The sequence below is a fragment of the Cygnus olor genome, chromosome 2 (genome assembly GCF_009769625.2).
Source record: "Cygnus olor isolate bCygOlo1 chromosome 2, bCygOlo1.pri.v2, whole genome shotgun sequence".
Taxonomy (NCBI): Eukaryota; Metazoa; Chordata; class Aves; order Anseriformes; family Anatidae; genus Cygnus; species Cygnus olor.
This window is the reverse complement of record NC_049170.1, coordinates 155746462-155762402: the sequence shown is the minus strand read 5'-3', so window position 1 is coordinate 155762402 and position 15941 is coordinate 155746462. Positions and strand designations below refer to the sequence as shown.

At 42.0% G+C, this 15941-nt stretch overlaps 1 protein-coding gene across 1 annotated transcript in view; it reads left to right on the top strand.

The window, feature by feature from the left end:
* Positions 1-15941, top strand: part of COL22A1 (collagen type XXII alpha 1 chain) — a 218174-nt gene that overhangs the window by 14906 nt on the left and 187327 nt on the right. Inside the window, exons 3-4 of the mRNA XM_040547335.1 lie at positions 308-466; positions 5404-5970. Of these exons, the coding sequence (XP_040403269.1) occupies positions 376-466; positions 5404-5970 (658 nt within the window). The 5' untranslated portion in view covers positions 308-375. The remainder of the gene's footprint in view (positions 1-307; positions 467-5403; positions 5971-15941) is intronic.

The window sequence follows — 15941 nt, the reverse complement described above, 5'->3', positions numbered from 1 at the left end:
TCAGGAATGGTTTCCACTCCAGTGCTTTGATTGTGTAGTTGGCAGTGGGCTCAATTAAAGTATAATAATCTGGTAATCTCTCTCCTTTTTTCTGTTCAGTCTGCTGCATGCTGAATAGAGCCAGTGAAAGGCTATAGCATTTGAAAAGTAGGTGAACTTCTTGCCTCTTTGTCTGAGTGGTTTGTGTCTGGTCAACAAAATGACAGGCGGAAGCGACAGCTCCCCAAAAAGGTGCTCCCATGGCTTGCATCATTGCTTCTGTTTGTTTTTCTATGAGATAACACTTGCTCTTTATTTTCCTTGCTAGGCTACAAATTGGATTTCTCACAAGCTTCTCACCACGGTGAAAAGACAAGCTGATGTGAGGAAGGAGATATGTCTGTTATGGCAAGACACCGCGTACCCCATCTCCTGGTTCTTCTTACACTTGTGTTCGGCGGGGAGAGAACCGCGGCACAAAGAGCAGGTATGCAGCATCCCACTCCTGTTAAATAGTTGCTGGGGCTTTTACATGGCTGAGATGCTATCATTGGTAGGAGGAAAACAATAAAACAAATTTAAAAAAAAAAAAAGACTTTTACTGCTGAAAAGACATAAAACAGACCTTAGGGATGGAGGTGACTCAGGGATCAAGATTATGATTTAACTAGAGCTTCTGGTTCTGCTGTGGGCTTAGACAAGTTGTCTTAGCCACCCAGAACAAAGGGAGCAGTGTGCAGTTTGCTCAGGATATGCCTCATCTATGGAGATGGCATGGAGATCACTCCTTATGTTGCCTTCAGTGGGTTTCAGATTAGACCTGGCGAATCTTCCTTCTGGCTGGCTTTCCTGGTGAACTAAACAGAGTCAAGGAACTCTTCTCATTCTTCTGTCTCATGGTTCCCACTGTCTAGAATGGACCTTGACATGGTTTTTGGTCTGTGCCAGTTAGCACCTTCCCCCAAATGCCACTGAAGGGCAACCTGCTGTAGGTGGCCCTGCTTGAGCAGGGATTTTGACCTGATCACCTCCAGAGGTCCCTTCCAACCTCAGCCATTCTGGGACTCTCTGAATGAGGGTGGTGCGATTGAGAGGCTGTTCCTATGGGTCGTCTTCACAAGGACACATTATTTTTTGAGGGGGAGTAGGAAGAGTTATCTAGAAGTGCTAGAGGTCACGGAGAAAATACAATTGTAGACCTACACTGCTGATTCATTATGAAAGCCCAAAGGTTTATTTTTTCTTTTATTTATGTTTGAGATGGAGTCTTTCTGGCTCTTTTTCTAGCAAAGATGCTATTCTGTATCCTTGGCTAATTTATAGTAAAGAAAAGGAGTTTTTAGACCTTCTTGCTGTCTAAGGAATAGGTGCTTTACAGTGATGTTATGTGATCTATGTAAGGCTTTTTGTATCAAGTTTAACAGGAATAAGTACTTAGTAACAAAATAATGTGGAATCGCATCTTTTTTCTGCTTGTGGATCACTCACAGGAAGGAAATGGTGCTACCATTTATATGTTCTTTCTGTGATTACTTTAAATAATTTTGGCCTTATGGCTTGTTTGTGGACTATTTTTGATGGCAATATAGCAAAATGGTTGACTCAGTGTCTGAGCTGGTGAATACAACTCCTAGAATTATGTTTCCACAGAGCATTCCTGTAATTACAAAACTGAAAGTTCACTTTCTATGAATTATCTCCCATATTCCCTTAACATGAACTCTTTCTGCCAGTAAACAACATTATAATAGCATTCTTGGAAAAAAAAAAAAAAAATTTGTCCAGCAGTGGACATTACTGTGCTAAAAATGCAGATTAACATTTAGTAAAAGCTTTTCTGCAGCATTTAATCTCACTGCCATCAGGTCTGTAAGCAAAGAATCACTAACTTTAAGAAAATGATCCTGAAAGACTGTCTTTTTCTTCCCTGCAATACTGCCTGAATAGGCATTGCTTTTTAAACTTCAAAACCTTGTTTTAAGGCTCATTGCCCTTGAACGCAGATAGGATAGATTCTTTCTGTTGTGTTTGTTTTTAAACTGCAGCCATCTCACCTGCTGAGAGTCATTAAAATGAGCAACAGGAAGGTCTGCACCTTGTGGGCTTTATAGTTAAATCTTTATATTCTTTAGTTAGTCTCATTTGATTAGTATTCTTTTATTCAGGCAGCATAGATTAACGTAATGATTTTTTTTTTATTTGGAAAGCAGAAATTTCTTGCTTAGCCTTTCCTGTTATATCCGTTACATTTTGCAAAGAGCAAGCAGAACTACCCTTGGCAATCTAACCTATATACATGGATGTAATGTAATTGACATCCCATAATATAAATCCATATATTCTATCATCTTCACATGCTTATTACCCTTGAGAGAATTGCTATTTGCCTCCTTGCAGCAATGTTCAGAAGGCTGCTCATGATGCTGGTGTATCCATCCAGACCTTTCTTGCTCTGTGGTTAGAGAAACACATTCCCTTACTTACAAAATGCCATCACAGAACATGATCTAGTGTGGACAGGTTGTTCCCAACATGAACCCAAACCCATATGTATAAGTTATTCCCTTAGACACTAGAGGAACAGCAGCACCTGGGTGAGGTCTGTGGAATATTCCTTGCAACAGAAATTAACACAGCAAGAGACGTTCATTTTGATCACCTGCAACATTCTGGGACCTTGACAGGCTTGAGAGTTGGGCCTGTGTGATCTTTGTAATGTTCAACAAGGCCAAGTGCAAGGTCCTGCATCTGGGTCGGGGCAATCCCAAGTACAGATACAGGCTGGGTGGAGAATGGATTGAAACGAGCCCTGAGGAGAAGGACCTGGGGGTGTTGGTTGATGAGAAGCTCAACATGAGCAGGCAATGTGCACTTGCAGCCCAGAACGCTACCTGTATGCTGGGCCGCATCAAAAGCAGTGTGGCCAGAAGGGCAAGGGAGGTGATTGTCCCCCTCTGCTCTGCTCTCATGAGGCCCCACCTGGAGTGCTGTGTTCAGCTCTGGGGTCCCCAGCACAAGAAGGACATAGACCTGTTAGAAAGAGTCCAGAGGAGGGCCACAAAGATGATCAAGGGGCTGGAGCACCTCTCCTATGAAGACAGGCTGAGGGAATTGGGGTTGTTCAGCCTGGAGAAGAGAAGGCTCTGGAGAGACCTTACAGCAGCCTTCCAGTATCTAAAGGGGGCTACAGGAAAGCTGGGGAGGAACTTTTTGTCAGGGGGTGTAGGCATAGGACAAGGGGGAATGGCTTTAAACTAAGAAATAATAGATTTAGACTAGACATTCAGAATAAATTCTTCATTCAGAGGGTGGTGAGGCGCTGGCACAGGCTGCCCAGAGAAGGTGTGGATGCCCCATCCCTGGAGGTGTTCAAAGCCAGGCTGGATGGGGCTTTGGGCAGCCTGGGCTGGGGGGAGGTGTCCCTGCCCACGGCAGGGAGGTTGGAACTGGATTGGCTTTGAGGTCCCTTCCAACCCAAACTGTTCTCTCATTCTGTGAGGTCTGAAGACAGCAGCTGGGGTCAGCCGCTGTCCAGGCATGTCCACAGAGGTGAGGCAGGTCTGAGGTGAAGCTGGGAAATCAGTCAGTGACCCAGGCAAGGACCAAGGGTGACAACTTCACCTTAAAAGCAGCTTCCAGGGGAAGGAGAGGCAAATGTTTCTTGAATGCTTCTAGAAGATCTTCCTGAGGAGCTCACCCAAGGCCATGGATCCCTGACAGCCAAACCCCACAGAATAAACATGCTCTCAGGGCCCTGACAAGGATTTCAAAACTTCCACAGTGAATTTTCCAAGCATTTCCTGTTGCTGTGCTTTGGTTCATATTAGAGAGCAGCCCTGGATTAATTGCCTACGAAACCGAGCTGCAAGATGCACTTCAGATGCACATGTGATGTATCTTAGTCACTGATGTGCATTTAATTGCTGGAAATTGGCTGGAACTAGTCTGATGTGAAAACACAAACTGTACAGTGAGAATGACTGGAGTCACATATTTTCACCTCTAGTCCCAGATTTTCTGACCAAGGGAAGTAGGTTGGTTGGTCCAGGTCAGAGCCCAAAGGAGGTCATTGCCCTAGCTGTAGTGGGAATAGTTGGGGAAGTCGGGATCCTGCAGTGGAACAGGACAGATCTGCCCTCAGTGGATGTGGATAGATGTGGGCTAGCTCAAAGCCTGGTAAAGCAGCAGGGTTTAAAAGCAATTGCCAGCAATTCAGAGGACACACATAACATCTCCAGTTCAATGGGGCAAAGAAAAGCCCTATAAAAGGGATGAAGTGGTACAGGCACTTGTACAGACCAGCTCTCTGTCTTGCACTATGTTATATGTGCTTTGTTATTTGTGTGATTGGTTGTACTTCGTAAGGTGATGTTGGAGAAGAACTACTGGAGAAATGATGGCTGATGGTTGTGACCATAGGTAAATTGACTTTGTAGAGCAGTTTTCAGTCTTGAAACTGTAATTTGTTAGGGACTATAGTTAATAATAGTAAATTAAATATATCTATGTATACATTTAGTCCGGCTGTGGCATTATGTTGATACACCTTGGTCACCTCTGGGTCTTTTTATGAATATACTGCTGGTTGGCTTGTCTATGCTCAGAGAGAGCTAGAAAACATCTCCTGGGAGATCTATTTTCTTGGCAAGCAGCTGACAAATATATGACCAGTCTGGTTTCATAGGGCAAGAAAACTGCAATTAAAATACATTTGCCTTTCGGATTACATAGGCCTCAGATTACAAATATCATGGCTGGAGCCAAAAGAGTGTTTGTGGGGTTAAGTGAACTTTTCTCACACAAAGGAACTGCCCTTTGTTGTCAAGGAAGCCATCCCAGTATTCAGTGAGTCATCCTTTAGTCAATAGTCAATGGCAGAGAGCCTCAAAATCAAAATAATCTTGTTATAAACTTGCTTCACCAAGATATCATGCTGAGCAGAAGAAGTGCTTCTAGCTAAGCATAAATAAATCATAATGCTAATGCAAGAGGGAACATGAAAGCTTCACTACTCAAGGTCAGGATTGGCAAAGGGAAGGTCAGAGCAGGTCTCTTGAGCTGCCAAGGTCATTTCAGAGCATTGCCTGAGCAGAGGGACTGTAATGAAGTTTTTAAAAGAGAAAAATAGCTTCATATGCATGCAGATGGTGTAGGTGAAAGACTGAGCAAAGGAAGTTAGTAGCACAGGAAGAGAGAGGCTTTGCATTTCAAAGAGAAGCGTGTGCCAATCTACTGTAGATGTCCTGAAAGAGATGAGGTGAATCACAAGGAAGAGAGGCTGAGAATCTGCACTTTCTCTGCAGGACAGGGAGGTTTGCTGCCTCCTCAGAACGGCTCACTGGGGAGCCATGCCCGTGGAGCATTTGTTATATCTGATACTTGTCTTTCACCTTCCCTCAGCGATATATTCTGCCACTCCTGCAGGTTGCAAGAACGTTCACTATGACCTCGTGTTCATCTTGGATGCCTCCTCCAGTGTCGGAAAAGAAGATTTTGAGAAGGTTCGGCAGTGGGTGGCTAATTTGGTGGAAACTTTCGAGATTGGCCCAGATAAAACCCGTGTAGGTGTGGTGCGATACAGTGATCGGCCGACCACCGAGTTCGACCTGGGAAAATACAAAACCCGTGAGGAAATCAAAGAGGCCGCCAGAAAAATTAAGTATTATGGGGGCAACACAAACACTGGAGATGCTCTCAGGTACATCAACACGTACAGTTTTTCCAAAGAAGCAGGTGGGAGACTTAGTGATCGAACTGTTAAAAAAGTGGCCATCCTTCTGACTGATGGAAGGAGCCAGGATTATGTCTTGGATCCAGCCACTGCAGCCCGTCAGGCTGGAATTAGGATCTTTGCTGTGGGTGTTGGTGAAGCCTTAAAAGAGGAACTTGATGAGATTGCTTCAGAACCCAAGTCTGCTCACGTGTTTCATGTCTCCGATTACAATGCCATCGATAAAATTCGGGGGAAGCTGAGAAGACGTCTCTGTGAAAGTAAGTAGAGCTTCCACTTCTTCTACACAAAGAGAATTATAATAGGTGCAATTAACATAGGGCTGTGATTATTTCCTTCCATGATTACCTGGTTCTAACTCTATGCTGATAGTTCTTTATTTTATTGTCTTCTGCTTTGTTCCCCTCTGCAAGAAGTCATTTTACTACCTGGAGTGCAATGAAGCACTCACTTTCTGGGTTCTTCTGCCCAAGTTAGCATTAAATATAAGCCAGCTTCTAGTGGTCACCTGGAGAGCGGAATGGGAATTTCCTTTTTGTTCCGATATAGTTTAGTTGCTCTATCATACTTTGAATTACTGAATAGTTTTTGATCTATATCCTGGCATAGATGTGAAGATTGACATCTTATTTATACCCAGAATTTGGTCTATTTTGTGTAGAAATTGCTTCTTTTTTTCTTTTTTTTATTTTGTGGCATTATAATATGAAAAGAGTTCTCTGGATGCTTCTGAGATTAATCCTCTAGGAAACAAAAGGATACTTTTTATTTTCGGCCTTTCAGCATCCCAACTCTACTGAGAACTGGTGTTCACAAGTGGTCTGGCTACTAACCATATAAACTTTGGTAATGTTTTGAATTGTGTTTAAGAGAGCAGTGTCAGAAACTCACGCAAATGAACTTTGAATTTCCAGCCCCTTGGAAAAGAACTGTAATAACATTGTCTGCTACATCCCAGCCCTTTAATGGGAACAGCAATCACACAACCTTTTCTCCTTCTACTGCTGAAAAATCACTCTCTTGTTTTTGATAACTATATAAATGTTACCTGGTTTTGCTGCTTTTCACAGTATGTGTTGTGGTCATTTGGGGTTCTTTGGATCAAATTAATGAGACATTTTTCTGGGTCATGGGTCTGAACTTGAGTCCCTGTGTGATGCTTTGACGCATTGCAGTGTCAATGACCACGTCTGCAGGCTGGGAAGTTGTGTTACTGTCTGTTGACAATAACTTGCCTGGAAAGAATCCGGCCTTCTGGCTGGTGTTGTGAGGCTTTTATTGCTCTCTGTGACCTCCATTTGCAAGAAATAAGTGTTATTTTAATGCTCTGGACTTATGTATGCTTCTTATACGGTGAGTAGCACAAGCAGGCATAAACCTGTTGATACTGCCAAGGTACAACTACTCTTTTGCAGTCCAAATAAAAATGTTTATGACAGTGTAATCATGATACAAGTGAAAGTCACCCTGTATATAGACTGTACATGGTGCACATTGAAGGAGCTGGGTCTTTTTCTGTGGAAATTGTATGTAATCAGACACACTTATGACCAGGGTAGAATAAGGAAGGGTAAGCACCTCTGGTGGACACAACTCAAACAACCTCCTAATGCAGCTGCTGACCTCCCAGATTCTGATTTTCCTTAAAAAAAATCTATTACATTCCTTTTCCAGAAAACTGTTTTTAGTACTTCTTACCTGGGACTGTTCTTGTTGCCTTCTCAAGAAATCATTTGCCCGTCTGACAGAGTATAATGCAATTTGCCTATGGCTTTCTGAGCCCATATTAGGTCCCCACATATGTGCATACCACTCCTCATTAAATCCCAAAGGATTACTAGGATCATCCTTACTCCAGAGTGTGATCATATCACTCTCCAAGGTGTTTGCTTCTACCTTCACTAGTGGGTTTGATGGGGAGAAAAAAAAACACTGAAAGGGCAGGTGAAAGGGAAAAGTTTAGTTGTGTTAGATACAGAGAAATTTAAGGGGAAGGTAGACTGCTAAATGAATTGTTTCAAATGTGAGAGTAAAGGGAATCAGACTGCCATCAGCAAACATTATTAGTAAGAAAGGTAGCAGAGAGGAAGGAATTAGCTGAACAAACAACGAGTGGATAACTTGTACATTTGGAGGGACATTCAGGCAAAATAACAAAGTGTAAGGAAGTGCACAGTGACAAGGGGAATTGAGTATCTAAGTACATGGGACACAGTGAATGCAGGTGGATTTGAAAGAAGTGGATCCAGGATGGAAAGGGGAGTTATCGACTAAGGGAACAAACAGGTGCATAAAAATGTATTAATCTTTGCAATTGCATGATTTCCACAGCAACAACAATTATAGGAGATAGGTATGCAAAAGGTGTTCCCAGGTGGTGTTTTTCTGATTCAAGGGTGCTCTTGAGATGCTCTAATGTCCCTAGATCCTTCATTCCAGTCTTAACAGGGGAGACTTTCTACTCAATGTCTGGCCTCAGTCCCTCTCACCACACTGGGAGCCTGATCTGATCCTATTTTCACTGGATACCAAAAAGTATTTATTCTCTTCCTCTGTACAGCAGTCTTTTCTCTTTGGAGGGCTGTTACAGAATCAGAGCAGTTGAGGTTGGAAGGGACCTCTGGAGGTCATCTGGCCTGACCCCTGCTTGATCAGGAATACCTAGACAGGTTGCCCAACCTTGCTAGAGCAGGTTTCATATCCTTCCTAAGTCTTTTCTTTCTAGATTGAATGCAAGGAAACTGCTTTGAGGCAGAATCAGTCTCTCTATACTTGTTTAATTTATTGTTTTGCATCTACTAGAAGGTGTCCCTGCCTGTGGCGGGGGGGGGTTGGAATTATATGATCATTAAGGTCCCTTCCAACCCAAACCATTTTGTGATTTTGTGTGAAATGAAGAAATTATTGGTGACACCAGAGCTAGCCATTGAAGCAGAGTATGAGACAGCAAGAGCACCATCAGCAGAAGTATTAATATAGAGATAGATAACTTTTTGGTATCTGAATATGTGAAGTAGAAATGTTTTGGCGGATGGCAGAGAGCTGGTGGAGAATGGGACCCAGTCTTTTCTGGTGCATGTGTCACTTCTAGTTGTGTTAATATGGTGGGAACAGGAGAGGGGTTCACTGTAAGGACTATAGATATACATATTACGAAGGTAAAACTTACAGTAGATGTAAAATTTCTGTAATTTTAACATGACAACACTGCATAAAACAGGAACGTACAAACTACTGGGTGGGTGGAAGACGTGACAAGGGCACATGCCAAGATGCTGTTTAGTTCATGCACATTCTGAGATAAAAGCGCGTATCGTCAGAGCCAAGCCAGGGTTTTAATAGACATAATCTTCCGTGAGCTCCTGGGAGACACATGAATCAATGAGTGGAACTGGTAGAAAGTTTTTTGTGTTGCACTGACTAGTGATGAGTCTTCCAGTCCCTGTGCTACTGTATTATGGAACATGAAGAGTTGTGCAGTGTTGCAAATACAGGATTTCGTGCCAGCAGCTGCTCATAATCTCTTGTCTCTGGTCTCACTGGATGTCTGTCCTAGACTCTGTCATTCCATCTTGCTATATATAACTGAAATTATTTCTAAGAATGTCATTATGAGCATTAGTAACATTTTTCGCTCTCACTTGATCTTGTGGAAGTAAGCATAGCAGAATCAAAAAATAACATGTCTGCTCAGTGAGACATGGTGGCAGTGGGAGATATTTTTGCCAAAAGTCTCTGTTACATTCTGGACTATAGTTAGCAGGCAAAAATGGGTGATGGTTTTACAAGACAGCAGGAGAGATGTATTCTGTTAAAAATTCCAGAGATGCGGCTTGGTTTCTAAATAGGATTTCTGCTTATATGTTGTAGGGATAACAACAGACCTATGGAATATTTAAAAATATACTGGCATCTGCTTCTGGGAGGTAAATAGTAGGCTTATGCTTGTCAAAGAGAGCCAATTGGCTCACACACAGGTTTTATTCGAAGCTGAACTTGGTAACTTAGTGCATGTATAAAGCTGTCAGACTGGCTCGAATCTGCTAGCTCTGGAGGTTAACACTATCATCTGGTAAGCCTTAATTGGGGAAACATTGCAGTGCCTCCCTAAAACACCTGTATTTCTTAAATAACACTGATTACAATGCTCTGGACATTGTAATATTTGAGTTTATTCTATTATCATTAAGCCAGACAGATGATAAGGTACAGTTTGCAACACTGACCAAAGACTTTCCAAAACATTCTCAATACTCACTGGCACCATAAGGAGAAGCCTATGACTTGGCAGCCTTGGACCACATCATCATGTATGATTTTGAAAAGAAATTTGGCGTTAGACCTATAATCGCTGCTAAGAGCTATTTTTTCTATATCTAGTAATAGGAGAAGCACACACAGATGTTTTCTAAGGAAGTACTGTGCTCAGCATTGGCCTATGTCCAGTAGTGAGCTGTATGTATAATGTAGCCCTTACGGTCAGTTTTTTGTTGCCTGTGAGTGTGATTTGTGTGCCACGATGAGTTCTTCTGCAAACGTGTATGTCAGCATATGAATCTCAAGTTCTTTACAAGCACAAGGAACTAGAGTTGAAATGTTTCGATATCTGGTATGTACCAATGCTTTGTTATTGATTTGAAAGCAAGTAACAAGTCCTGTGATGAAGTCTCAAAAACAATCACATGTTCAGATGATTCATAAAATGTATTTTTCTATTTTGTACGTGTCTTTCTTGACTTTGGGTTGTGTGTGCAGTGCATAAAATAAGTTCTATGCTACCACTGCTCTCTTTCTAATGCAAAAGAGGTTCAGACTTTCAAGACACCAGCTTGAGTGCCATTCAAAATAATATTCTAAAAGCTTCAGAGCTGTCTCTTTTTGAAGTCAGCTTTCCTCAGGTTCATGGCATGTTCACAGAAGAGCTTGTCATCAGAAAAGTGGTCTGTTTCTTCTTGGCCTTCAATATTAAAACTATCACATACTGACAACAAAGGGTAGGCATCTGAATTGCCATATCTTGTGGCAATTCAGTGACTGACAGCTCCTGAAAGGCTTATCACTATGGTCAAATCTCGGGTGAGTATCAAAATATCTGAACACATCAGTGCAATATTTACCTAACTGTTGACATGAACATTTTATACTCCTTGTTGAGCTCTGAGATTTCACTGTAAAAACATTTATTTCTAGATAGCTTTGCGGTAGGCATCATGAAGCAGGGAAGGAGGTAGAACTCAACAAGCTGACAGGAGTGAGAAGCCTGAAATATTTTAATGAACTTAGTCGTGGTGGTAGTTTTCTTTTTAATTTGGTGAGCAGAATTTGTAGACTTGGGAATCTGTAGACTGGTTTAACCTTCATAGTTGGAGTATGACTCTATTTGGGTTCTCCAAAAGTTCAGCTTCGCCGTAGTTTGAAGTCTTACCTGCTCTTATTGCAAGGTCATTTAGAAGCTGTTTTTCATTATTGTGATCACTTGTAGAGACCTTCCACAAATGTGAACATAACTTCTTGTCATCTGGGCAGAACTTGGGGCATGTCAGAAGTAGGCTATAAATTTAGTCGGAAAAATTCCTGGCACGCACCTCCAGGTTGAGTGCAGAGAAGTTAGAGGTGTTTTAGAGTAGTGTCTGCTGTCTAACAGACTGGCTGAAGTCTGGTTAGCACAGTTTGTCCCATGAAGATATTCTAACTCTTGTGCTTCTACCTGATGTATGCATCATACCTGCTACAGACAGCATTCTTACTGGGATGTTCCACATTTGGCTCCTTAACAGTATGTCCAGGCTATGTGCAGCTGCTAATTTTGATTAATAGTGATGATTACTATTCTTTTTGTTTTATTAGTAGTCAATTATTTTGATTCTCACTTGCAAATCTAGGCACTTTCAGATGGTTCGGAAAGTCCGATAAAAGCTGAGCAGACATCTGCTGCTTTAAAAAAAAAAAAAAAAACCTGCAGTGACCCAGCTGCTATCACCTCTGATTTCTCTTGTTGCTTCTTCATGCTTTTGTCAACCGCAGCTGCAGTGGTGGCTTTCTCAAACTCTGTAGCATCTCCAGTTTGTAGTAGTCTTTCATGTCACAGATGACAGGATCACACATCCTTTCACTCCCACATTTTCTGGATAACTGCGGTTTTCTGCCAAGACATCAAGGATCTGTGAGAGAATTTCCAATTGATTTAACTTTTCCTTAAAGAGGAGAAAAGCTTTCACTTTTCATGAATGGTGGGCTGGGAGGGCATAAAATATTTGATGGGCTTCATGGGGATGACATTGCGCAACTTTCTTCTGCCATTTGTTGGGTTGAAGGACAGCCTAGTGTCTTGGTTTATGGCTCCAGCAAACACAGCAAGGATATTTTTTCTCTTGCAGCATTTTTTGTTTGTTTTCAAATCAAGCATTTGCCTACAACTCTTGAATCCAATTTCCCACTTGGTCTGGTCATCACCAGCTTAAACCAAAACCATTCCAGAGCTGGTGAAACCCCTGAGCTCAAGGTTGAGCGGTGACTGCTGGTTGCTCCAGTTCCTCCACAGATCCTGTAGTAACCGTTTTCCCAGATTGTGACTACAGTCCTGTACTGCTTGTGTACAATCTCTATATCACTTAAATAACTTCCTATTTCACTCGGGACTCTGAAATGAATAGGTTTATTCTGAGTTAGCGACAGTGCCGTTTTACAGGCAGTTAAACCCAGCCCTGCTGCTAAAAAAGAAAGGCTTTACTCTTCCCAGCTTCCTTCTCCCATCTGTCAGCACAGGCTTTTACGTGGCCCTACCTCGAACTACAGCAGGGAGACAATGAATGTTGTTGCCTTCTTTCCTGGATTAGTTTGCACTCAGATTTAGTTCACCGTGCAGCCACATGGCCATTTGCTTTCCCAGAGGAGAAACTGGCACGAGGTGAGAACAAGAAATTAGAGATGGGAGGAAGAGCTGGACTGTGACTTTTGGTACAGAGCTGGTTCATGCCAGCTTTATAAACCACATATCATTTGCTAAGGGCTTCAGAAAGCTGAGCAAAATGCTCTTCTCAAAAATGTGAGCCTGTGCTCTGCCATCCTATGGTTAAAGTGTGCACAAAATGGATTGCAAGGCAAGTTCTTCCCATTCAAACTCATCTTCTAGGCTTCAGCACAGCTTACTTGCCTTGAATAAACTGCCTGTTTAACAAAAATATCCCACCGCAGACTGATCTCTTCATGATTTCATTACATTTCCCTTAAATAGGCTGTTCAGTATGAGGAATTATTGTTGCTTTACCACTAACTTAGCTTCTGGTTGTTTGGGGTGGTACCTGTAACCACAGAGCTCTCCCTCCTCAGCTACGCGCTGTGCCTGGCTGGGAGCATCTTCCTGATGGTGGGACGAGTGACCCGACCATTGCTCTCACTGCTACTATTTTGGAAAGGGATTTATCAATTTGGTTTTCTTCCCTGGTCCTCTGGAGAATGCAGTATGTTAGTCATCATCTTTGGTTAAGGAGGAAATTCAGTCTTGCAACTCTGGTCTTGTTCCTGCTTTTTGCTTAGGGAGCAAAGGTGTGGATCGAGCAGTCCTCTAAACAACATATTTTTAGAAGTAACTCCGTGGCAGAAAATGGAGTTACTACTACTCCGGTACACCTGGAAAAAAAGGAATCTGTTCCAAACCTGTAGCTTCCTACAGACCACTGGGAACCTTAACGAGGGCTTCTGAAGGTAGAGATATAATAAAATGGGATCAATTAAATCTTTTTTACTTGCCTTTCTTGTCTCCAGTTTCTTTCTTTCATAAAAGTAGTAGCATCATAAACCATGGGCAAACTTTTACATAAAACAATGAATCTCTGGACTGCCACCACTGTATTGTCCAAAATCACAGAATCTAGTTGAATGATAACATCTCTTTAGCTTGAAATAGTTTTTCTTGCTTTTCAGTTAAGAAATCTCTCTGAATAATGTTTAATGTGCAGCAAAACTAATTGTAAAGGCAGATAGAAGATTAGACCCATGACAAATAAAAGTGAGCCCCAGACATTAGGAAGAAACATTGAGACACTCGGGAAAAGTATGGGTCTCAGTGGCAGGAGAAATTACGTCTTATGAAAAAGTAATGTGCCGTTTAGAGAACAAAAAGAGGAAAAATACGGTGACTGTGGGAGCCTTTCCTAAACAGGGTAGGAATGGAAGAGAAATGCAGAAATAGGAACAGACAAAAGACTGGGACATACTGTTGTGTGCTGAAAGTTATTAGCAGTTTGTGTTTCAACACCGCCTGCAGCCCTCATTGATTTTGCAGGAACTCAGGGCGCTCAGCACTTTCCGAAATGAGGCTGTGGAGCCCAGTACTATCCACCTGCAATCACAAGGAGGCTTTCTGTCTGCTCCAGTGGATTCCAAAAGACAGGGTGAAAGAGAGGGCTCGTCCTTGGGGTAGTACTTGGGTGTTTCCTTTCTAATGGACCTGTGAGGAACCCTCAGCAGAAAGAATAACCTCTGGGCAGGTGCTCAGCAGGAAACTAGGGCAAGGCACACAAAAACCTCTAAGGTTTCAGGTTTAGTTAAAGGCTTTTCTGTCCAAGCTAAACAGAGAGATGAGGAGAAAACCATTGCCAGGTGTCCTTTGAAAAGCTAAAGGGCCTATAAAGCTCAGCAGCTGTTGTGTTGTCAGGGCTTTTTTCCTCTTTACTTAACAGCCCTCTAAGCTGACCTTTCATTGAAAGGAGCCCACTTATTTAATCTTCTAGGCCTTCTTTTTCGTGCTTTATGTGCCACAAAAGTCTAATGGTATCTCTCAGCACATGGAGCTAGGCAATCACCCACCCCGGTTAGGCGCACCTCTAAGTTAAAGATTTCCTCTTGCTCTACTCTGACTTGGGGATGAAGTTCTATTTAGGATAGGGAAAGCCAGATCGGGAAATGTGCTATGGACATTTAATTCCAGTTCTGCTAATGGAGCTGTTACAATCTATTGCAAGTGACAGAGAAATGTGAATGCTCACCAGAGCACGCCAAACCCCATACAATGCCTTAAAGATCCCATCACAGCATATTATGCTTTCTCCTGAAACCTGGGGTATTTCCTGAACCCCACAACTTCTTATGAAATAAATGTTTCAGTAAACCTCATATAGCAATGGTGAGCTTGGTCTCTAAGGTTTTTGGTGTTTTTTTCTTTTTTTTTTTTTTTTTTTTTCTTTTCTCCTGGCTCCATATTATTGAAGGCTGAAAATCCTGTAGTGGATAGCTGCAATGAGATCTGCAACAGGTGATGAGGCTGCCTGTGACGCTTGGGCTAAAGTTTAGCATAAAAACTCTGACCTGGGTAAATAGCAACTTTCTCATCAAAGAGTTTCACTGGGAAATTTGTGCCATTTTGCAGGGTTGAATCAAAATCTTCGTATCACCTGAAAGTTGAACTGCTTTTGGAAACCATTTCACTTGCAGAGTTGAACCATGAAAACAAAACCTTGCTCAGACCTAGTTAACCTGCCACATTAACAACACCTGAAACAACCTGGGCAGGACCACCTATTTTTAGGATCTGGGATGAAACCACTGTTTCCAGTTCTGAGTTTGGCTGAGCTGTGTTTAGGACGCTATGATGTTTATCCTGTGCCCGTGACTGAAGCAAATCTTGTCATTTAAATTTATAAGGGCTTATTATGAAGATTTTTAGGTAGGTTTTTGATCCATGGAAAGCTTGTGTGGACTCTCTGCAATAGAGATCTTCACCCAGATGTTGTTACTGGAGTTCAAACTCAAATGAATTAACCATTTCCTTTTTCATCCAGCAGTAACATAAAGCGAAGTGGTGAGTACTTTCTTTTTTGGAAAGCTTGTAAAGATCCTTTCTGCTACTGAATTTCATTTCTCATTTTATTCTCAATCTCATTTTATTTTCAAATCAGCTGAACCAACAGAGAAAATCGAATTGCAGTGTACTGGTTTGTTGAGAATATTTCTTCCCCAGTGGTAGAGCCGCAGTGTGGTTTAGCTGGTGGACTATTTTTGTTAGTAAATTGTAGGGTTAGAGTTTCAATCCCATCAAGGTCCCTACAAGTTACACCCAAGGACCAAATTCCTTTTTGTAATTGGTTTATAATATGAAACAAAAGCAGTGAGAGCATTTTGAACATCTAGGGCTTTTTAGAGTAGTAATTGGTTTCTTTAAAATGCAAATAAGAGATTGTAACAAGCTTGGTGGTATTGATGTAGTTACAAATGACAGAGAATGGTGTGGAGT